Source organism: Chlorocebus sabaeus, chromosome 15 (assembly GCF_047675955.1).
Source record: "Chlorocebus sabaeus isolate Y175 chromosome 15, mChlSab1.0.hap1, whole genome shotgun sequence".
Taxonomy (NCBI): Eukaryota; Metazoa; Chordata; class Mammalia; order Primates; family Cercopithecidae; genus Chlorocebus; species Chlorocebus sabaeus.
In genome coordinates this window covers 33,438,141-33,462,332 of record NC_132918.1, presented here as the reverse complement: position 1 = coordinate 33,462,332, position 24,192 = coordinate 33,438,141, and the positions used below count along the sequence as shown (strand labels likewise).

Sequence of the window (24,192 nt, the reverse complement as noted above, 5' to 3'; positions counted from 1 at the left end):
GGAAAGTGCCCACGGTTGTCACTGCTCATTTTCTTCATTTCTTCTCTTCCCACCATCTTGAACTAACTCCAATCTGGCTTTCAGTCTGACCCATCCAGTGACAACTGCTCTTGTCGAGTCATAATGACCTTCATGTGTCTGAACCTCAGGCAATTCTCAGTCTTGACCAATCAGTGACAAATCTCACTTGACTAATCAGTGGCATTTGACATCACTCTGTCCTTGGAACAGTTTATTCACCTGGCATTCAGGACACCATTATCTTCTGACTTTCTTTTCTTTTTTTTTTTTTTTACTGGATATTTCTTCTCAGTTTGTTTTCCTAGTCTTTCGTCATCTCCTTAACTTTTAAGTACTGGACTCACTCTCTGGACTTTTTACTTTCTGTCTGCACTCACTCCCTTGGTGATCTCGCTCAGTCTCAAGGCTGACAAGTTCCAAAATTATAATTGCCAGCCCAGACTTCTCTCCTGCTCCAGACTCATACATACAATACTTGCACATCTCTACTCAGAATTCTGACAGCTCAGACTTTATGCATGTAAAGTGAAACTTGTGATTCTTCCTACACTCCCTTCCCCTCACCCTCCCTCTCCAAATTCCTTCCTTCCTTGGTCGTCTTCATTTTACTTATTGACAGTTTTATTATGCTAGTTTTTTAGGCCAAAAATCTTCAGTTTGTTCTTTCTCTCTCTCTCTCTCTCTCTTCCCCCCCACCCCTCTCTCTCTTCATTACACGCACATACTTCAGCAAATCCTGTTGGTCCTATCTTCAAAATACATCTAGGATCATCTGAACACTTCTCACCACCACTACTGCTCCATGATGGTCAGAATCTCTGCTGCTTCTTATCTGAATTATTTCAGTAGCCACTTAACTGGCCTTTCTGATTTCACTCTTGCCTTTCCACAGACTGTTCCCAAAACAGGAATAGAAAAATCAGACCATGTTACTTCTGCTCAGAACTCTCCAGTGGCTGCCCAAGACTCCAACAATCCAGCCTCCACTTCTCTCCTAACCTCATCTCCGTTTCCCCATTGTTCCCTTCACTACAGCCACATTGACCTCAGAAACTCCAGTCTACAACCCTAGGACCTTTGTACTTAATGGTTCCTCTGCCTGAAATGATTTTCTCCAGATACCCACAAGTATTGCTCGAAATGATTTTCTCCAGATACCCACAAGTATTGCTCTCTCATGTTCTTCAAGTTTTGCTTCAATGTCAGCTTTTGTCTCAGTATGGACTACCTTGTCCACCCTATTTAAAATTTCAAGCCTCCAATACCCTGTCACTGCCCTCTGCTTTAATTTTCTACATAGCACTTCCTTATCTTCTAATACACTATGTATATTCCTTATTTGTTTATTTTCTGTCTTACTCGATTAAATGGATGATGTCAGAGGGCTTTTTTTTTTGTCTTTTTTGATGACTCTTATATCCTAACATCCAGTACAGTGTCTGAAACGTAGTAGACAGCTAATAAATATTTGTTGAATAAACTGGAAAATGTATATAGACAAATTATTAGGATTAGTAGGAGAATTGAGTTTGATGAACATAAGATCACTATACAAGAATCACTTATGTTGTAATCAACTGAAAATATAATTGGAAAATATAATTTTAAAAAAGGATGTTATTCATATTCTCAGAAAAAAATATAAAACACTTATACATTTAACAAAAGATGTATAATATTCTTAACACTCATAGGAAAAATATCATAAAACCTCTCTGAACAACATTTAAAAACATATAAAGGGATAGAAATACAGTGTCTATAGATATAAAGACAGTACATAATGATGTTAATTTTCTTCAAATTAATCTATAGATAAAATCACACCCAATTAAGATACTGATAGAATTATTCAGAAAACAGGAAAGCTTAATATAAAATTATTAAAGAACAGAAACCAACAAAGCAATGTTAAAGAAGTTTGGGAATACTGTCCTACCAGATATCAAGACTTATTACAAGGTAAGAGATTAGTTGTGTATCAGAGTGAGATATGCAACCTGCGTAGGTGACAAAGGACTAATACAAGAATATACAAAATACTCCAGTTTATAAAATAAGATTTTAAAACTACAAAAGAAAAAAGAAAAAAAAAACATAAACAGATACTTCACTGGAAGTAAAGTGGTAGGCACTTCCTTCAGAGGAAAACAAATGGCAAATAGCAAATAAGCATATGAAAAAGTGGTCAACCTCGGTAATAATGAGAGGAGTGTATGTTTAAACAATTACATGCTGCTTCACTCAGATTAAAAAAAAAACTTTTAAAATTTGATAAAAACAAGCACTGGTGAGGATATAAAACAACTGGAACTTTCAGACACTGATGTCGGGTGTGTAAAGTGGCACATCCACGTTGGAAAGCAATTTGTTGGTATAATCATAAAGTTGCAAAGACAGAAAACCCTAAAACCTGTTGTTTCACTTTTAATTGTGTACTTCAGAAATACTTGGCAATTACAAGTATTTAGAACTTTAGAAATAATTGGCCAAAATTTCCAATTACAAGGATGTTTACTGTAGCACTGTTTAAATAATAAATGTAGACTAAAAAAAGAATGGACACATTATAGCACATTCTTATAAGGGAATACTCTGCCTCAGCAAAAATAAATGAGTTGAAACTACATGCACCAATATAGAGAAATCTCAAAAATGTAATTTGAGCCCTATGACAACATTTATATAAAGTTTAAAAATACAAAATATTATGCTATAATTCACTTTGGAACCATGGATATGTAGCAAAAACAAAAACAAAAAGCAAACATTCATAGCTAAATACCACAAGCAGGACATTGGTTACCTTGGGAAGCATGACGGAGGAGAATTAGATTAAAAACAGATATGCAGGGATTTTCAATGGTACCTAACATGTTAAAGTGGTGATTCTGTGTGCCTGGTGTGTTTCATTGTTAAAAGAAAAACAAAGAGTACTGGAAGGTGGATGGATCAGTTGGGCATGAGGTGAACACCAAGGAAAAGCTGGGAGAAGTGGATGAGACAATCTCATTTGGAGTAGCCTGGGAGGAAAGCCAAGTTCGTACAAGTGATTATTAGGTAAAAGTGGTCTAGAAAGGACTTGAAATGAAAAGACAAAACTTAAAGGTATGTTTGGGAACTTGGAGAGGATATTGAGTTTAGGAGTCACATTTTCAAAGTGAAACATAAGGGCAAAATATTTCATAGCAGTATTTTGTAGTAACTGGTAGAAAAAGAGGACATGGACTGGAGAGTGAAATCTAGTAAGGTTTAATTATTTTGTGAGTGGCTCTGGGGGAAGGATTGGAGGCTTGTTTGCCACATTTTTGGATTCCACAGAGCTGAAAGTGATAAGTAATATATTTGACAGAATCATGATGTTTAAAAGGCATATTCTGGAATGAGGGCTTAAAGACAATAATTTTTTTTTGCATTGTTTAAAATGTGGCAGAATACACTTTAAAAAATTTAAACTTCTGTAATTACAAGTCTTGATTCAACCAGAATGCCTTAGCACATCACAAGATAAATGTGGACAACTGATTTTTTAAAAACACAGAATATTTGACTAGTATTAGTAGTTGTTCTAAGCAATTGGTCTGAGCATTGGGCAACGATAAGTTACAATAATAAATTAGGACTATTCCAAAGGTGGGTAACCAGAATGTTAAGAGTGTAGGCAATACTTGGGAGCTTCAATGAAGCCTTCTCTAACAAGGTAGAAACAAGATTGTCCTTTGAGGATTAAACCAATAAAGTCCACTCGTATGACTGCGATTAGCCAGTACAGGCCTAAACCAAGACATTACTTTTTCATGGATGACTTTGCAAATGAGTTAGATGTAATCTCAGGGAGGAAGGGCTGGAATGTGATTGCAATGGAGGAGGAAGAAACTTAATCAATAAAAGTATTTCTTATCCAAAGAAAGACTGAGTAAACAGACTTGAGGAGAACAGCATGAAACACACAAGAATTCTGATCTACAGATCAGAGTTATAATTTTCATTGTAAATCAATACATCGTGTTCTAATTTATATTTCCAAGTCTTGTGTTTGGATAGCATGATTTGGATAGCATTTCTCAGGTACCAACAAAATTGAGTTTTCCAGATCTGACAATTGAGGGCTACAACATGAGGTGGTGTAACCTTTCCCTGACACAGGCTCCTTCTTTTTCATGGAAAAACCCAAGAACACTAAGATGTTTAGCTGGGAGGACACAAGCCAGAGGTGAAACCTGGTGCTTATCTTCAAAAGGTTTAAAGTTTTTCTTGTAGAAATGGAGGGTAGACTCCTTTGATTGTTGGGGGCAGAGACCAGAACAGAGACAACAGTTAGAAAGTACAAAGTAAGATTTCATCTGGCTAAACAGAGGAACATGTTAACCATTTGAACTCCCAACAATGAAACAGCTATCTCTTTGTCAGGGTTCTTTGATCATAAGCAACAGAAAAAGTCTGAATAAGTACAGCAAATAATAATAATAATAGCAATAATAAGAAGATAAGTGGTGGCCCACATATTTGAAGGAGAAAGTGAAGGACCAGGCCTTAAAAGGAGCAGTGATCAAGGCAGCTACGATGATGGAGGGGGAGGAAGTAAAGTATTGTTTCTTTAGGGCACCGTCCTCATGATAAATCACCCTCTGCTGATACTTTTCTTAAAATTACTAGGGAAAAACTTCTGATTTTCAAGCTTGGGCTATGTGTCTCACCTCTTCTCTCCCCTACCCCTGATAGGGAAGGGTAGTGGGCACTCATGGTAGGTAACCTTGATGGAGACGCCATCAAGGCTTCATGCAACGGAAAGGGACAATTTACCAAAGGAAACTGAGGAGCAGGTAACAATATTAGAAACCCAGCATATTCTCATCACTGCAAGTGCAGGAGAGGCCACCTATTTTTCAGCAATCTTCTGTGCTGGAAGTTGGAAAAGGCAATTTAGAAGATCCCTTTCTATTCTACATTTCTGAAGAGAAACTGAGAAGTAGAATTGATTACTGAGATCCAAGGTCATTAGGAAAGGCCTAGAGAGGAATAGCTGGGGCTGGATCTGACAGATGGATGGGACACAGCTAACAGGGAAGTAAGCCATAGAGCAGGCATGGTGGTTCCATGTGCTAATCAGAAAAGGCAGATAAGGAGCTGCTGGCATTGGTAACATCAAACTTGATATATATAAATTAGAAGCTACCATTTTTCTTCTGCTCCATGAAGGGGTTATAGATAAAGAAACGGAAGAAGTCAGATGTGGTAAAAGTTAGTACATGAAGAAGACACAACAACTCCTGGCTCTCCAGAACTCCTGGTAGAATGAGATGCTATTTGGACAACTTAAGGAATGGACGATGATCCTAATGACAAGGGACCTGCCAGCCTTAATAGTTAACCAGTGGAGCTATATAATAGAACTGAGTCACCAGTCCTAAAATTCTGAATTTGATGTCTGTGAAACAAGCAATTATAGAAACAAAAGAAATAATGATGGAAACAAAACAAATAACTGGCCACTAGTGACCTCTAGTGGAATTAGGCTTTAGGGAACCTATGTGATCTGATTTCTGTTTTGTTTTGCTTTCCTGTTAAGAAGATGAAAACCCAGTGTAATTTTCAGCCAATTTATTTGAAGAGGACTGTGAAAGAATGGGCTTCTGAAAACAGGACAAAAATCTTACCCAGGAAATGAAAATGTACCAGGAACATGTTGTGCTTTGAGTCAAACTAAGTTGATTAATGTTCTGGAAAAGATGTGGATGAGTAATTGCCATCAAAGACATTACCTGAGAAAAAGAAGAGTTTTTTGAGCAGTGACTTCATTGGTCACTGGGGGGAGTTCGGGACGTTAATGGCAGCCAGCAAGAGAAAATAGGCTTGAAGAGGAGGCTGCATAGGTTGCCAGCATACCTTTCAAATATATCTTCTTTGTAACATGGAAGAGCGCTGTTGTTTCTGAAATACGCACACATTTGCCAGTTCAGTATTGTATGGCGTGAGTCCCACCACTTTCCTCTTCCCAATGGGTGTCTGTGCCAAGTGTTGACAAACACTGCTGAGCTGGGAGGATGTGGGTGGATGCTTGGTGGCCCTAGGCCTTTGACGTGGGACCAGTCTCATGGAGGGTCCAAGTATAATCAAGACGGTCAACATGAAAGCACACTGGGCACTCCACATCCATCCCCTTTGGGAAGTGCTTTCAGAATTCATAATCTTGACATTGAAGAGAAGCAAAGGAATGCAAAGATTGATGGGAGGTTTTACATCTGTCTGATCACACTGGGGACTAATAATGGGTGGGTGGAATTAAATGGCGGGTCCAGGGAGCAGGGGTGTGGGTGGGTAGAAAAAGAAGCAAGGGAAAGATAAAAAATAGAGACAATACAGAAGTAAACAGAATCAGTGTTATCAAGCCCTGGGCAACTGTCACTTCTGGCAGCCGAGCGATTGTTGTCCTTGTCTCATATTACCTGCATGGCAGGAGGTGTCATCCTGCCTTCTTTCATTATTCAGCCTCTCCCACACACCCTGCTCTTGTTTACCGATGCTATTGTGCTGCTCTGCAGGTCTGCTTTTCCCTGGATTTGCTCCCTCTCCTCTCAGTGTCATTTCAAGGAAATAAAAATAGCCCCTAAATAATATTTTTGTGAGAATTCCACCCTGGTCTGCAATTTTCAGAATTCTGGTCTTTGTGAGTGGGCAAAAGACAATCTAACTGCCCCCGCTAAGCCATAACTTCCCTACTGTTATTTCTTAGATGCCAACAAAACCACAGAGCAGAGTTAAGAAAGACCAATATTAGTGGTATTTCCTCTTTCCCCTGCAAAGATTCTTCTGCCAGGATATATACAAATCTCTAGCTCTAGGATAGGCCATTTCAGAGATGTAGTCTGTAAACCAGTTTACTTACTGAAGATGAGCTAATTATCTTAATTTGCTCCAAAGCTTCTGTCAGGCTGTCTTCAATCTCAGAGTCATCTAAGGAGAAGAGGTCCCCAGCTCGTGAAAGATCTTTTTGTCCCAAAACCAGTCTGAACAGTTGATGCATGGTGAGGAGGAGTTTGATCAGTTGACTTTCTACAGACCCAGAGCCATGTGTTTCAGTTATCAGAGGTCAGTAAGACAAAAACATGTAGCAGGAGGTATACTTCTTATTCCATGAAAGATCATTTTTCTCCAGACTTTGAGGTCTTCATTGACACTCTCTGCAAGGGAAACAAATGACACAATATAGCCCCTGGCAGAATGGCATAAGCTCAGAATGTGAACTCGGTGTCCAGCGGAGAGAGAGAAGAAAGAAACTTGGAAACATGTGCCTGGAGTAATAGATCCCGGCTTAATGATCTTTAAATGAGCTCTTCCCTTGTTTTTGTCTCAAAAAGTCTTGTCAAAAATTACTAGGTTTCTCCAGAATTTAATTTGAGCTTTAAAAGTTAACATGAGCCCCACACTTTTCTCCTTTCTATATCCTTCTCTTCTCTCCTTGTCACAAGGACAAACAATAATCATGCCTAACACTTGCCAGATTTTCCTCAAACAGATTCTCATGGGAATCAAACAGAAAGGGAGAACAAAAGGAAAAGAGGGAGCATAGGAAACATCTCCTAGACCCACTTCCTAGAACCCTTTCTTCCAGAACCTGGACACAGAAACCAGTGCTTACCCTCTTGGTTGGGCTGCCTTGCTATGCTAGCAGTAGAAGATCCCCCCTCTGTCAGTCAAAAAGGTGTCCTCAGTACTTACCCTACTCCTACGTACTCTATAATCAAGTAGTAATAAAATAAAGGATGCTGCTTAGGAGAATGGCATTAGATAAATCTCTACTGAACATGAAGATGAACTTGAACACTTAAATGAACATGATAGCCTTGGCATGAAGGCTAAAAGGAGGGCTTTGAGATCAGGCAACCCTCTCTCTATTCCAGTTGAAATAATAAAGTCCCACTATATTTTTCACCTAATTAACAGTCTACAGAGAGGAGACCAAAGGCACAAATTAGACATCCGATTATTCTCATCAGCTCCCTTCTGGGCCTAATAAAATCACAGACCATTTGCACTGGTAGAGACCTTAGTAATCATTTAATGGCCAGTGAGGTTTAATGACTTCCCCAAGGCCCCATAATAGCTGCGGCAAGGATAGTCTCCTGATTTCAGTCCAGTGCGCTTCCCTCATAGTTTACAGTAGAGGGGAATCACCTCATACATGTGGGTAACTTACAAATGCAGCCACATGCTTAGTGAGAGCCAAGAGTGAGTTATTTAATATAAGCAATAGGCAATTCTGCCTAGCATTTTACTCTGAACGTGTTTGTCAGAAAGAGTGTGAAAAGGGAGAGGAGAATCTGTTGTTCCCTTGGGTAGTCTCAGCCCTCTCCCGTGAGCTATTGTTGTGAGAGCACCTCTTTGTGTTGAATGCAAGTTTAAAGACACATACTCTTCACACAACATGGCCTCTAAATACAAGCCAAATCTTTAATTAGACACTCAACTAAATAAGCTACCTGTAGTATTCTAAGTGGTACAATTCATGAGTCATAGGGATTTTAAGGAAAATACTGCCTATATGCAATTTTTGTACTATCTACCAGCTTTTGAAAAATGAAGCCTGATACTTACATGCCTTTATCTATGTACCAGGCATAAACACTTTGTAAATATTAACTTATCTAATCCTCATAACTATATGAAGATATATCATCCCCACTTTGTAGGTGAGCAACCTGAGGTAGTTAAATAACTGCTAAAGTCATGCAGCTACCAAGCTGGAGAGCTGGAATTTGAATTCAGAGACCCCAGTAGTGCTAGACTCCAAGTTCATAACCATTATGAAATATTGACTCCATGTAAGATGTGAAGCTACTATAAGGAGTAAAGGTCCTCAGAGCATTATTAATATTTAGTGATGAAGGTGTGAGCAGGGTTATTAAGCAATGAAATAAATTCCTGTGCCATTCTACACTGCTCCTGGATCCTTGCCCATTCTATGCCCTGGGATTTAGAGCAACCAGAGAGCAAGAGAGTCACAAGGAGAAGATGCTTGGAGGAAGAGCAAAGGAGAGTGGTAAGCTTTCAGAGGCAGGTGGAGCACAGAGTGAGGTACTGCAAAGTAGTTTGCACCCTGGGAAATGTGGAAGAGTGAATCACAATATCTCTAAGAAAAATCGGCACAGTGTTTTCCTACATTTTTCTCTTAACACATTTTCCTCCCAGGCTCAGATATTTACAGTGACAAGAGTCTCAATAAAATAATATTCAGGAAAACTGGATGGAAATGACTTCACTTGACCTGTCAGTTTGTTGGACATGTGGCACTCCATGCAGTACATTCAGCTGCCCCAGTCATAGATGCTCAGGAGCTCCAAGAAGGAGCAGAAATACGTGCTGGTACAGAGGAGCACCCCCAGGCTTTTCCTGGGCTCTTTCTGCACACTTCACACTTACATGACACCTGGTGTGGAGTCCCACATTCATGCTTCCAACTTCAGCTGTTACTCTGGAGGGCCCATCGCATGCAACACATTGCTTTGGGCCCTAAACAGAAACATCAAGTTGTTTAACACACAGCCATACAGGAAAGCTTTCACAAACCTAGGGGTGGAGTGGGGAGAGGTGGAACTTGCACATTATTTTACAAAGGGCTCCTTTGCACATTTTCAACAGTGATCTTCAAAACACCTTCTACAATATGGGAGTGATCAAGAGAAAAATCTCCTGGATAACACAAAAAGAAGTTTGGGGAAGTACAAGGGAGAGAGAAGTCACTTCCAGGGGAAGATGATAATGAATAGCTTCATGGAGGAAATGGCATTTGAGAAGCACCTTTAGGATAACTAAGATTTTTACAGATTTCATTCAATGCACTTTTGCTGAGTTCATATTAAGTCATCTGCTCATCTAGGAACCGAAGGTCAAGTCCCAGCTCAGCTACTCTGTGATTATGGGACCTTTAGTTCATGTTTTTTTCCTTTCTTGAGCCTTGGTTTTCTTATTTGCAAAATGGGGCTAATACACACCTCGTCTGTTTCATCAGGGTGTTTTGAGGGTCACAGGTGATAACGCGTAATGGAGTCCTTTATAAAATAATGGCACAACTGACATTTGGTGGGTGTTTGCCATGTGTCAGGTACTTATCTCAGTGCTTCCCACATACTGAGCCACTTAATTCTTATGACAATTCCATGCAATCAAAAACTGATGTTTAGAGAGGAAAGTAACCACCAGCCTTCAAGAGGCACTTGAAGAGTAAGTTGCCAAGTTAGGATTGAAGGCAGCTGGTCTCCCAGGATAGTTGTATTCATGACTGTGTGAGATAATTATTATTGAGCTGCCTCCCTTCCCATCAGCTCTCATTCAGTGAGTACCTCCACATGCTGCACATCCCTTCCTAGATAAGGACTGGCAAGGCACATTATTTATTTTTCAGCAGCTCTCATTAATATTTTGCTCGGCTGTCTGGCTTCTCCTGCTGGTCTTTTTGCAATAGCAGGGAAGGTCAGAGCCAGATCAAATTCTACCTCATGTTCTGAGAAACTCCCTACCCTTATGAATGTCATAGTCCTGTGGCCTGTGTGCATGTGTACATATACATGCACCATATACACACAAGCACACCATATACACACATGCACATATGTGCACATACGCAAATACTTTCTACACATCAACCTTTTTGCTAGACACTAGACGCTTCTCTTAGTTCTCCCATCAACTCTGCAGGTAGGTATTACCACCTAAGAGGAAACAGGACCAGTGAGGTTAAGTATTATGCCCAAGGTTACACACAGAGCCAATATTCACATTCAGGTAGGCCAGACTCCAAAATTTCATACTTTGTGTATGATTTTAAAAACTGGTTTATACAATTCTTACTGCCTTTAATTTGCTTCCTTCATAATTTCTTTCCCCAATCTTTAAGGGGTTCTAATCTGAGGGCCACCTTCTCCTTATTTAGTTTTTCTTTCTTTTTTTTTTTTTTTTTTTAAACAGGTATTTGCTGGCGAATCAGCTTTCTGTAAGGAGAAACAGAAACCACAAAAACAGAAATGACGGCGCCAAACACGGCACATTTCAGGGAGTTACAGCTGTCCCGCGCAAACTCGACTTTACCTGCGTGCTACTCCTCAAAGGCGCCCTTGCAGTTACTCAGCTGCATGGTTTGAGGCTGGGCGAGAGATTCAGGCAGGCTCCAAGGGCACAGCGAGTGGAATCCGCTCAGCTCAGTGAACCTGAAGTTGTTCATTGCGGAGCCGGTGCCCGGTGGAAGAATTCAAGGAATGCAGCCTGATGCCACCGGCAGCCCCAGAGACCGGTCAGGTGACAGGCTGCACCTCACCCAGCGGAGTTACCTCCCAGTGCAATGCTCTGTTTCCTGGGGTGAAACACAAAGCCTGCCCCAGTAAAGGAGAGTTGTTTTTAACAGAGAAAACAGAACTCCCTGTGTTCGTGAAAATCTATACTTTCCCAGGGAAGAATGGGGGGCGGGGGCGAGCCACGCAGGAAACAATTTTCAACAGGAACTCAAGCAGGTGAACGGAATGGCTGTAGGGAGCCACCTCTCCGAGCCCCAGGGGAGGAGAAGAGAACTGCAGCTTCATTAACACTTCCCTCTCCCTGAGATTTCACACACGTTTTGGAAACTGAGTGTTCCTCCAGCAAGGGTCACCTCCTAAAGAAAGTATCCCTTTGCTCTGCTTCTAGAGTAATATTGTTGAAAGTTTAAGTATGCGGGAAATTGCTAAGAAACAGAACAAACTTCACAACATACATACTCTCTTTTTTTCGTTATTTGCTGGAAAGCTTTTCATAAAAATCCACGTGGACCAGATATACTGGATTTGTACTTTTAAATATTGCAGCAACACTCAGGAAAAAGGTTTATCCTGCTTAATCTACTGACACTCCGATGGAGAAAAAGGCACTGGAAACTTCCTTTATTCTTTAAACAGTTAACAGTGCACTTTAAAAAGCAAGGTTTTTAAAACTGCATTCTTCTCAACCCCTAAATCATCTGTTCCTGTGGTAGATCTATAGCTATCAAATCATCTCTCTTCTGGCAATGCGTACAGGCAGCTATCCTGCAGATAATCTCATCTTTGTGCTCACTGAAAGGGTGTGATGTGTCTACTCAAAGGGTGTGGTCAGGGTGGCCACAGTTAAAACAGGTCATGTGTTCCAGGAGAACGACCTCATAAATCTGCCTAGACAGTTGGTGATCAATCATATTTTTATGACATCCACATTTGGAGAACTATCCCCTTGAAGAATCCCTTTATAAAAATCAAGAATCCAGTCATTCATGAGTAGCTGTATTTTTTCATTAGTAGTTTTCTAATTTACAAGATATTAATGAAGGCTCCTCTTTTAATGGAATAGAGGATAATGCTTTAGCCTTCCCTTTTAATCCTTTATTCCTTATTACTGATTTTTAATCCCTAGATTTTTATAGTTTTATTTTTTTAAAGGGTGTAGAGTCCTGAATTAGACACTCTATGGGACTCCAGTAAGAAGAGCAGAGTGATAAGAGTATGGGAACCTAGACTCAACTGGGTTCCAAACTCAGCTATGCCATTATCTGCAGTGTAAATGTGGGCAGGTTAATTAGACTCCCTGAGCCTGGAGTTCCTTCTTTGCTCCTGACGATTGTGATATGGGTTGTTGGGAGGTTTAAGGAGATGATGTAAAACATTCAACACAGAGCCTGGCATATGACAACCATAGAAGAAGTGTCAGCATTCATATCCTTAGGAGTACTATTATTCCTATAGATGGTCCACCAGTTAACACATCCCCATGCCATACCTTTTAAAAATTAATACACAACTGTACTGTTCACCAAATTGAGTTCACAGAGCTAAACATGTTTAGGTTGTTTCCATTTGTGCCATATTTATACCTTTGTTGTCCTTTCCCTATCTTAGTCATCCTGTCCTTACCTCTGGGTTGTTCACTTTTCATCTGTAAACTTCACTCTCTTGAATGTGTCCCTGTTGATTTTGGTAACCTTATCTTGTTTCCTGGAGAGATAGTTTTACCGTGATCCTACCCCCACCAAGATTGAACAATAACAGTGAATGTTTTTACAGAGCAGAAATGGGCCAGGATACAATGTATCTCAAACTTTTTATGGCTGGGTAATCCAAACACCTGAGTTTTCCATGGAAGTGTAGAACTCCTTCTCATGTTTGTTAGTGAGAAAGGAGTGCCCGTCCAGGGCTCCAGCTACTTTCTTTACTACTTTTCAAGGTGACCTACACTCAATGCCCACTAATAAAACATTAGTGGCTTACTCTATTATGCATCTGTAGATTTTGCTAAATGAAAATATACGTGAACCGGAGGACTTAATCACCACACTATTGGGACACTGCCTGTAGAATAATTGAAACTCTTGGGGGAGATTTCAGTCACCATAATTAACTCAAGAAACCAACTTATTCTGAAGAATTCAGTCTCTAGCTTACAACTTAGGTTGGGCTATACCCTGGTTTCCTCACTTTAGAAAACTCTAGAACGGCAATATTTGTTTACATTATGCTTTAGACTACATTACTCTGCATCAAAACATTTTCGTTTTATTCACTTGCATTAAAAATGCTCATTAACAATCTGAGACCTATTTGGGCTCTAGAAACTTTCAATAAAGTTCTCAGATTTTTCCCTTGAAAGAAAGGATTAAAGATTCTTTTGAAGGAGCATCTTTTTCACACCGCGTGAAAGGACTACAGGAGTTCCCATGGGAATTGGCTGCATACATTTCAGCCCTTCCCACAAGATGTCTATTGTTCCCTGGATGTCTCTGGGCTTCCTTGGCTGTGGCATGCTGCTACACTTCACTTCTACTGAAAGCCTCTGAGGCTGGCTTATTCCAAGCGATGCTAAAGGACTCAGCCCTGTCTTTTTGCTAGAGTGCATACAATCAAAGTTTGTAGCAGGCTTATTTCATAAGTACATGAAAAAAATAGGTTTGGTGACCTATTTAGTCAAGAGCCCAAAAAACGACTTAATTTTGATTATGTATTTCAACTTATTAAAACACAAATAGGAAACATTTCCTTCAAAAAGAATGAGAAATACTTATCTTCAAGTCTAATAAGCTTTCCAAAATCAAGGCTTTTGTGACTTGTCATAGTTTTATAGTGTATTCATTTTCACATGTAAATTTTGACTTTGCAGGTCATTTTTCTCTGGAATAATACAAATCTTGCTGAAAAATCCTAATTGAAATTTTGTGGGTTTGTTCTTCCAGATAATGTACCCAAACTCTCAAACTACATGGAAAACTCAATGTTAAATGTATCTTCATTTACATTTAAGTTTCGTATACTAAATATCTATATGACCAACTTAAATATTTCTCTAAGTATTTTTTCTGCTTTCTAAATCAAAAATATATAAATGTCGTTTAATCCAATCATTGATTACTACAGTAATTTAAGTGTGTATCTGAAAGAATTAAAAAGTGGTTAGATTTAATTATGATTCGTAAGACATCTGAAACACCAAAGGAAAAAACAGCAGCAAAAACAAACAGTAATGGTGACCCTGTTCAACCCACTGACTGTAATGATGCTACAGTATTTAATTTTCTTTGAAAATCCGTAGGCAGAGCCAGTTTCTTTGCTGGTTGCAAAATGTTGATTGAGGTAAACAAAAGTATAAAATAGAAATGAGACTAGATTATTACAGAGTAAAACAAAAATGCACATAATATGAATCTAGAAGCACAGCTTTCTGCTCCTGAGGCCTAGAGACATGTTTTAATAACCCACAGAGAAGTGGCATTTTTACCCTAATAACCAAAATGCCTGCATACATGGCTAGACACACAGCTCCCAAATGTGCTTTATCTGCATAATCAGCCAGCCCCTGGAAGTTTCTCAGCTCCTTTCTCCTATCCCCCACTCTGCCTTTCTGCAGCCTCTGACATTTACTTTAATTAGCTTTTGTTTTTGCTGAACAAAAGGGCATGAAAGAAGATAGCCATACCTCTTTGCACAGGAATCTCTGGTCATAGAATATAGAAGGCAAAATCCTTGATCTTTAGAGCACTGCAGCTGGGACCCATGACTATGCTCAGAGGCAGTCTTGCAGCTGCTGCCCAGTCCTGTGGGCTGCAGCCGCGTCTCCCTGAGCTGCTTGTCAAGCCAGTGGTACACTTCATTCCCTCCCCATGGACTCACCGTGCAGAATCCGGCAAATGAGTAACTTCTCTTCTCTCTCCCAAACTTCTGCTTAGACCTAACAATTGGCACAAAGCTTCACTTATTTCTACACTAGATTTACAGATTTCTCTGAGCAGATCTGTAGTTTGAAAGAATTGGATTTGCCTAACAACCAGTAATTTAGGTTCTGTTAATGAATAACTAACTTTAAGAAATCAAGGAAGTTTTAGGTTAATATCAGATGTGGGGCCTTTTAGTAGACATCAGGAAAAAGGCTTGGGGAGGGAATGGAGGAAGGGAAGCACTGGAATGAGGTGGTATTTAAGCCAAATATGATAGAAGAAAAATACCACAAAAGAAGCAAAAGGGCTAGTGTGAAGGAGCCCAAAAGTCTATTTATACTATTGGTATTGCTTATGAAACACACAACTGAATGAAACTTCCCTGGTAGCACTAGAGGTTTTTCTGAACCCTCATGGTTCCTTCTTGCATCCACCCAAATTTCTAATTCCCTTTCTTTTACCATCCAAATATAGAACTCCTCTTTTCAGACCTAATTCACTGAGGATCCCTCACAAGCACTCCCATATCGCCTCATCTCTCTCTCGTAAGGAGAATGCACTTTAAAACCTCTAATGCATAAATTAATTGATGGTGCCCAGTGGATTTTTATATCTGGAGGCTCTTCTCTCCCTTTAAGTGTATGACATGGGCTTTCTTCCCTTATTGATCTGAGGTTTTGCCTACACACAAAGTGATAAAATATTTCTGAGCCTCTCCCGACCAGAGCTTTCAGTCAAACCATGTGAGGGTAACAGTGAGGGTGGGGGCGGGGGCTGCAGAAGGGAAAGTCAGGTGTAAGGTGTACAAGTGGACATATAAAGATTTCCATTCAGTGGCAATCATGCTGCATGTAAAAAAATTACTGGCCCAATTAAAAGGACTCTTCATGGGGTGAAGATTACTTTCTCTTGTGTTTGCCACTCAACATTCACTTACTCTACTTCTAGTCAAAACTGCACCCATATTTCCTTTGGGAAACCATGTCCTTTGGGTACAGTTGATGCCCATAAACAGGATGAGGCTTAATTGGTCTTACCCAAATTAGAGTAATTGCATTCCTGTGATCATAGTGACTAATGCAGAGGAGGTGTGTGACTCCTTCTAGGCCAATGAGAGGACAATGATGAATGCTCAGCTTTGGGAGAAAAAAGTCTAAGCTACTGGGCTTGATGATAAGAAGGTATAAGGTCTGGCTGCAATTGCCCTCTAGCCACCAAGAAAACTGTTGACTTCATTTGGGTCCCTTAAACCACCTGCCCCTAATGCTAGCAAGGTCTACTCTTCAGTGTACACTAGTAAATTCCTTAGTAGCGTAAGTGATTTTAGATTGGGTTTTCTGCCATTTACCATTAAAAAATTTCCACCTGACAGAATCAGCCTAACCTGGTTTTGTGGGAGGGCTCTCCTGGGTGCAGCTCATTGAAAAGTAAGTGGACTAAGATACTCAACAGGAACTATCTATGACAAATGGGCTCCTTCAGTGACAACCACAGGCTTCCTCTGACAACTAGTAGATGCAAGAAAGGCCTGGAAAGGAATGCAGTCATTCAGTGTACCTGAAAACAGGACTTTCTAAATTATTTTTTCCTAACCAGCTACATAGTCATTTCCTCAATACTTGAGTCCCCCAAAATAATTGAATTTAATCTCTTAGAGTTGCCTGGCAATGCCTAGCCACATGCAATTTGACCTCAATAACCTCGTCATGGAATCCATCCATTCATACACCATTTCCAAATATTGCCTAAAATCACTTAAGCTATTAATGAATTTATCAGTGGACACTGAAGGGTAGATCTTGCTAGCTTTAGGGGCAGCTGGTTTAAGAGGCCCAAATGAAGTCATCAGGTTTCTTGGTGGCAGATTGGCAACAGCAACCAGATCTTACAACTGTTTGTCAAAAATGTGTTTGAGTAATTAGTTTTACAAAGTATTGTTTTGTCTTTATTTTTCCCCTCTGTTCCTGTCTGACTCTCACTCCTTCCCCTCCTTTGGGAAACTTGAAGTAAAACGTTGTCTGTAACCACAAAAGCAGACAAAGATGTTTTCTTTACAGAAAAGAGGTAAATTCTAAGGCAACTTGCATAAGTGAGTTACGTATAAGCACTGAGAACTTCTGAATGATCTCATTTTCTATAAACAGTTTTTCTTACTTGTAATCCCAAAAGCTCCTGCAAGCACACCATTTCTATGGTCAGCCTTCCAGCTTTGAAGAGTCCATTGTAGGCACAAAAAGTCAGACACAGTCAGGAACTCCCTTTTAGCTCAGCAAAATAGCATGTGGCATGAACTATGAGAGTCAAGTTTCTTTCTTTTTGAGAAAGAGTCTCGCCCTGTTGCCCAGGCGGGAGTGCAGTGGCTCAATCTTAGCTCACTGCAACCTCCACCTTCTGGGTTCAAGTAATTCTCCCACCTCAGCCTCTCTAGTAGCTGCAATTACAGGCGCACACCACCACACCTGGTTAATTTTTTTTTTTTTTAGTTTGTTTGTATTTTAGTAGAGATGTTTAGTAGAAGTGTTGGCCAGGCTGACCTCGAACTCATGACCTCAAGTGATCCAGCAGCCTCAGCCTCCCAAAGTGCTGGGATTACAGGCATGAGCCACTGCATCCGGCCGAAAGTCAAGTTTAAGAACAGGAATAGGGCCCTATGGCTAAGCTTTATTCATTTTGTTTCATTATAATAAAGAATATTTTGATAAAACATACTCCCAAATTAGAGAAGACTCATTATTCTCCCAAACAAGCTCCTCCTTCTGTGTTTATCTTGGTGAGGGCCCTCATCATCTACCAAGTATACAAACAGGAAAGCTGAGTGTCATCCTGTATTTCTCCCCTTCCTCTTCTCACCCACGTCCAGTGACTCTCTGGGTCTTCTCTATTCTGTGTCCTTAACATTCTGGATAGATCCCAAGGTAGCCCTTGATGATCCATTTTCTGGTGTTTATTTCCCCCTTGTGTAATTTTTCCCACTTGAGTGTAGGTGAGGCTTGTGATTTGCTTCTAATGAATAGAAAGAAGTAAGATGATAAAATGCTACTCCTGTGATTACCTTACATTGCTAAGGCTCCATATTGCTGGCAAACTTCCTCTAGAGAGTCTCCTTGCTGGTTTGATGGAGTATTGGGCCATGTTGAGAAAAGCACATGACAAGGAACTATGAGTAGAGTCTAGGAGCTGAAGGTGGCCTCCAGCCAACAACCAGCAAGAAACCAGTGTCCTCAGTCTTTCAGATACAAATACATGAATTCCTCCAGCAACCTTATTGAACTTGGAAGATGCCCCAAGCTTCCACATGAGAACACAGCCCAGCCAACGCTCTGACCGCAGCCCTGTGAGATTCTAAGCAGAGGAACCATCTAAGCCAAGACTGAACTCTTAGCCCACAGAAAGTATGAAATAATAAATGTGTGTTGTTCAAGTAACTAAGTTCATGGTAATTGTTACAGAGTAACAGAAAATGAATATACAACCATTTTCCCCTATCTACTATCACAGATAAATAGCTATTGTCTCTGTAAATTCTTCATCCTTTCTTGTCTGGCTATTGACATTAGTCTCCTCAAAGGTCTCACTGTCTCTAACATGGCCTCTTCAACTCCATTCTCACTTCTGCCACTAAATCAGCTTTCTAAAATAAAATATGATATATGAATCACTACTTAAAATTTGCAAGTGGCACCCATTACCTGAGGATGAAAGCAAATTCCTTTGCTTGGCACACAAGGGATTTTGTAATCTAGTCTGCACCTGACTCTTCATCTTTTCTTTCCCTGCTTATGCACACACAACCCTGTGTAGTGGGGTCACCACATTCAAAATACATCCAAGAGCCTATCACTTTTCACCATCTTTACTACCACTGTTGTCTGTAATCAAAACACCATCATCTGAACTCTAACTTGGATTGTTGCAATGGCTCCCTGGATTCTGTCTTTGGTATGTTAAAATATAGTCTAAACAGAGCATCCAGGTGATCCTACTAAAATACAAGTCAGAACTGACTCTCTTCTGTTCAATACGCTGCAATGGAATGGCTCCACATCTCATCCTGAGTCAAAGCCAGAGTCCTCTCAATGATTAACGAAGCGCTATATGATACGGCTTCCCCATCTCCCCCACATCTTCAGCTTTATCTCTTACCATTCTTGGTTTTGATCTCTCTGCTCCAGTTACACTGGAGCTACACAGAGTTTCCTTGCTAATCCTTGGTCACAATAGATAAGTCCCACCAGAGAACCTCTGCATTCGCTATTCCCTCTGCCTGGTAGGCTCTTACTCCAAAAGTCCACATGGCTTGCTCCTTCACTTCCTTCATATCTTTACTATACGTCACCCATACATGTTTCCCTTGATCACTCTCTGTAAAAGGGCAACAACCCTCCCTTCCGGGCATGTTTCATTTCCTGCTTTATTTTCAAATTTTTGTCCATAGCACTTAGTATTAACTGACATACTATTTACTTATTTGTTTCTTTTAAAAAATTATCCTTCTCTTGCCACTGTCTCTAGAATATAAACTTTATGAGGGCAGATACTTTATTTATTAGGCTGATCCCTAGAGTTTGACATGGTATCTGGCACTTAATATGAACCTGAGTTGTTGAATAAACTTTGAATAAATAGGTGAAGGTAATTTAAGCTCAATGAAACTCTCCATGCAAAACTGTGATTTAGAAGTAAACAATCTGGTGAAGGATGACTGTAGAAACCACTGTGTCATTGAGTTTGGTAGCAGCAAGTTCTGTACTTCATGGGCAGACGTGATAGCAAGGACAAGTTCCTGGCTCAGCATTGGCACTTGTGGGGGCAGTGGTGGTTTCCCATAGAACCTATTACAAGAGCAGCAGGGGCTTCCTCATAATGCCTGTTCTCCAGTGTGGTTTTGATTATCCAGTTCTCCCAGCAATTTTGTGAACTTCTATTATCATAATAAAATCCATATCTGTTTAGTCAGCCAAGAACTGCTTCTGTCACTTGCAACTAAAAAACCCTGACTGATGATATATACTCATCATTCTCCCTTCTACTTCTGTGCCTTGCTCCTGCAAGTCCCTCAATTTCAAACACCATGATCTGTTTATAAAATGCCAACTCGTCTTCCAACCATAACTCTTACCTCTTCCTCTCCAGAAAGATATGCATGCCTAGTAGAGCTGATCACATCTTCCTTTGTCTCCACAGGGTAACTTGTAAAGACCTCTACCATATCATTCTCATTCTCTCCCACTAGCTGACAACCTCTCAAGGACAGGCATGAGGTTTTAATTCATCTGAGGAATCTCAGCTCTACTACTATTTGCACAAGGAAATAATTCAATAAAAAATCCATGAATGAGGCTTTCTTTATAAAAACATCAATGAAATAACAATTCTATAATTAAAAATAATTCTACTGCAGAAAAGAGAGGGATAGCAAAGAAACCCATTGACTGATTCACAAATTTTTCTTGCTAAACTGGTAAAAAATAATTCAGATTTTTCCAGTATTAGCAAAGAGAAAGAAAGGGGACCTATCCTTTTACTGAAAAAATGCTAGCCAACCTGATAGGAAAAACAGAGAAAAGACGCAAATCACCAGTATCAGGAATAAATGAATTAACATCACTACAGATTCTGTAGATATTAAAAGGAAAGTAAGACAATTTTATGGAAATTTATGTCAATAAATTCAACAACTTAGATGAAGTGGACAAATTCCTTGAAGGAAAAAACCTGTCAAAGCTCACTCTAGAAAAACTAGATAATCAGAATAGCCCTATATTTATTTACTTAAAAATTGAAAGTATACTTAAAAACATTCACATAAAGAAAATTTGAGACACAGATGGCTTCATTGGTATTCTAAAAAACAATTAAGAAAGAAATAATAATCATTATATAGAAATTCTTTCAGAAACTGTATTTCACAACTCATTTCATGAGGCTACCCTTACTCTTATATCAAAACCAGACAGTGTGGTATCAAATCAAGATAGACAGATGAATCAAAACAGAACTCAGAAATAGAGCCACACATATATAAACAACTGATGTTTGTGTAAAGCCATTTCAGTGGAGAAACAATAGTTTTATTTCAAAAAACAGTACTGGAACAATTGTATATCTATATGTTAAGAAAACACTCTGATCCATAGTTCATTCCACATATAAAAATTAACTTCAAATAGATAATAAACATAAAAGTTAAAACTATAAATCTTCTAAACTAAAACATAAAACAAAATTTTTATGAACCTGAGTTAAGTAAAGCTTTCTTATATATGACACCAAAACCATGATTTATTTTTAAAATGTTGATAAATTACTTTACAAAATTAAAATTTGTTGTTCTTCAAAAAATACTGTTAAGAGAATGAAAAGACAAGACATATATTTGGAAAATATATTTGCAAAACATATTGCTGATAGAAGACTTGTATTCAGAATAGATGGTCTCTAGAAAGTCATTTATAAAAAAACAAAAAACCTAATAAAAATGGTCACGAGATTTGCATAGGCACTTCGCCAAAGACCCATGGATGAGAAATAAACTTATGAAAAGATACTCAACATAACTAGCCATTAGGAAAATGAAAAATCAAAACCACAATGAACGACTACTACATAAACCTATTAGAATGTCTAAAATTAAAAAAAAAACAACACACAACAAAAATTAACTCAAGTTGGATTAAAGACTTAAATGTAAAACCTAAAACCATAAATCCTAGAAGAAAACTTAGGCAATACCATTCAGGACATAGCCATGAGCAAAGACTTCATGACTAAAACACCAAAAGCAATTCCAAGGAAAGCCAAAATTTACATATGAGATCTAATTAAACTAAAGAACTTCTACACAGCAAAAGAAATTATCATCAGAGTGAATAGGCAACCTATAGAGTGGGAGAAAATTTTTGCAATCTACCCTCTGACAAAGGACTAATATCCAGAATCTACAAGGAGCTTAAACAAATTTACAAGAAAAAAACAACCCCATCAAAAAGTAGGCAAAGGATATGAACAGACACTTCTCAAAAGAAGACATTTATGTGGTCAACATACAAATGAAAAAAAGTTCATCATCACTGGTCATTAGAGAAATGCAAATCAAAACCATAATGAGAGACCATCTCATGCCAGTTAGAATGGCGATCATTAAAAAAATCAGAAAACAACAGATGTTGGAGAGGATGTGGGGAAATAGGAATACTTTTACACTGTTGGTGGGAGTGTAAACTAGTTGAACCATTGTGGAAGACAGTGTGGCGATTCCTCAAGGATCCTCAAGGATCTAGAACTAGAAATGCCAGCAACCCCATTACTGGGTATATACCCAAAGAATTATAAATCATTCTACTATGAAGACACATGCATGTGTATGTTTACTGCAGCACTATTTACAATAGCAAATACTTGGAACCAACCTAAATGCCCATCAATGATAGACTGGATAAAGAAAATGTGGCCATATACACCACTGAATACTGTGCAGTCATAAAAAAGAATGAGTTCATGTCTTTTGCAGGGACGTGGATGAAGCTGGAAACTATCATTCTCAGCAAATTAACACAGGAACAGAAAAACAAACACCACATGTTCTCACTCAAAAGTTGAACAGTGAGAACACATGGACACAGGGAGGGGAACATCATACACTGGGGCCTGTCGGAGGGTATGGGGAAAGGGGAGGGAGAGCATTAGGGCAAATACCTAACACACGTGGGGCTTAAAACCTAGATGATGGGTTGATGGGTGCAGCAAACCACCATGGCACATGTGTACCTATGTAACAAACTTACTCATTCTGCACATGTATCCCAGAACTTAAAGTATAAAACAAAAACAAAAACAAACAAACAAAAAAACCTGACCATGCCAAGTCTTTATGAAGATTAGGGGCAACTGGAACTTCTTATACACTGACGATAGAAATGTAAAGTGGTAAACCACTTTGGAAAAAAGTTTGGTAGTTTCTTAAAAAGTTGCACACAGGTTGAGCATCCCTAATCCAAAATCTGACAGTGGAAATATCCAAAATCCAAAACTTTTTGAGCACCAACATAACATATAAAAGGAAATGCTCATTGGATCATTTTGGATTTTAGATTTTTGGATAAGGGATGCTCAACCAGTAAGTTCATGCAAATATTCCAAAATTTTTTTAAAAATCTGAACCCCAAAACATTTCTGGTCCCAAGCATTTCTGATAAAGAGATTCTCAACCTGTATATGGATTCAGCCTTTTTACATCAGTGTATTTATCCAAGAGAAATGAAAACATATGTCTATGAAAATGCATGTGAATACATATAGCAGCTTTATTTGTAATGTCCAAAACTAGACAAAAACCAAATGTCTATGAGAAGATGAATGAATAAATAAATTAGGGTATATCAATGGAATACTACTCAGTAATACAAAGGACTGAAATATTTAGATCTAACAACAGGAATGAATCTCAAAATCATTACACAGTGTGAAATAGTAAAAAAAAAAAAAAAAAAAAAAAAAAGGCTACTACAGTATGATCCTATTTAAATAAATTTGTGAAAAATATAAAGTAATCTATACTTACAGAAAGAAGATCAGTGGTTGCTTGGCTATGCCGGGGAGGAGAGCAAGAGCTGTGAGGGAGAATTTATAAAGAGTCATGAAACTCTTGGAGGGGAGGGTGTGTTCATTGTCTTGATTGGGATAATTTCACAAGTATACATGTGTCAAAACCTATAAGAGAGTACACTTTATATACGTACAATTATGTCTATTATACCTCAACAAAGCTGTTAAAAAATTATCCCCAGTACTGGCAAAGATGAAAAAAAGACACATTCTTACACTTTTGGTGTAAATGTAAATCACTATGACTTTTCTGAAGGTCAAGTTGGCTTGTCACAATCTATAAAAATGTGTACCTTTGGATCCCGATATTCAACTTCTAGGACTTGGTTATAAAGACATTCACCATAGTGCTGTGAATGTCTTAT

At 39.0% G+C, this 24,192-nt stretch overlaps 1 protein-coding gene across 8 annotated transcripts in view; it reads right to left on the bottom strand.

Annotated features, from left to right (window-relative positions):
- The window catches only part of VEPH1 (ventricular zone expressed PH domain containing 1), a 244,302-nt gene extending 220,474 nt beyond the window's left edge, over window positions 1-23,828 (bottom strand). The window contains exons 1-3 of one of the 8 annotated variants that reach the window (XM_008008589.3): window positions 14,986-15,147; window positions 11,107-11,368; window positions 6,908-7,202 (exon numbers count right to left, since the gene is read on the bottom strand). In XM_008008589.3, the coding sequence (XP_008006780.1) occupies window positions 6,908-7,045 (138 nt within the window). In that variant the 5' untranslated portion in view covers window positions 7,046-7,202; window positions 11,107-11,368; window positions 14,986-15,147. Of the gene's footprint in view, window positions 1-6,907; window positions 7,203-11,106; window positions 11,544-14,985; window positions 15,148-15,179; window positions 15,288-23,783 lie in introns of those variants that run through there. The other 7 variants (XM_008008592.3, XM_008008590.3, XM_073023495.1 and 4 more) reach the window with 7 other exon arrangements.
- Between the last annotated feature and the right edge of the window lie 364 nt (window positions 23,829-24,192).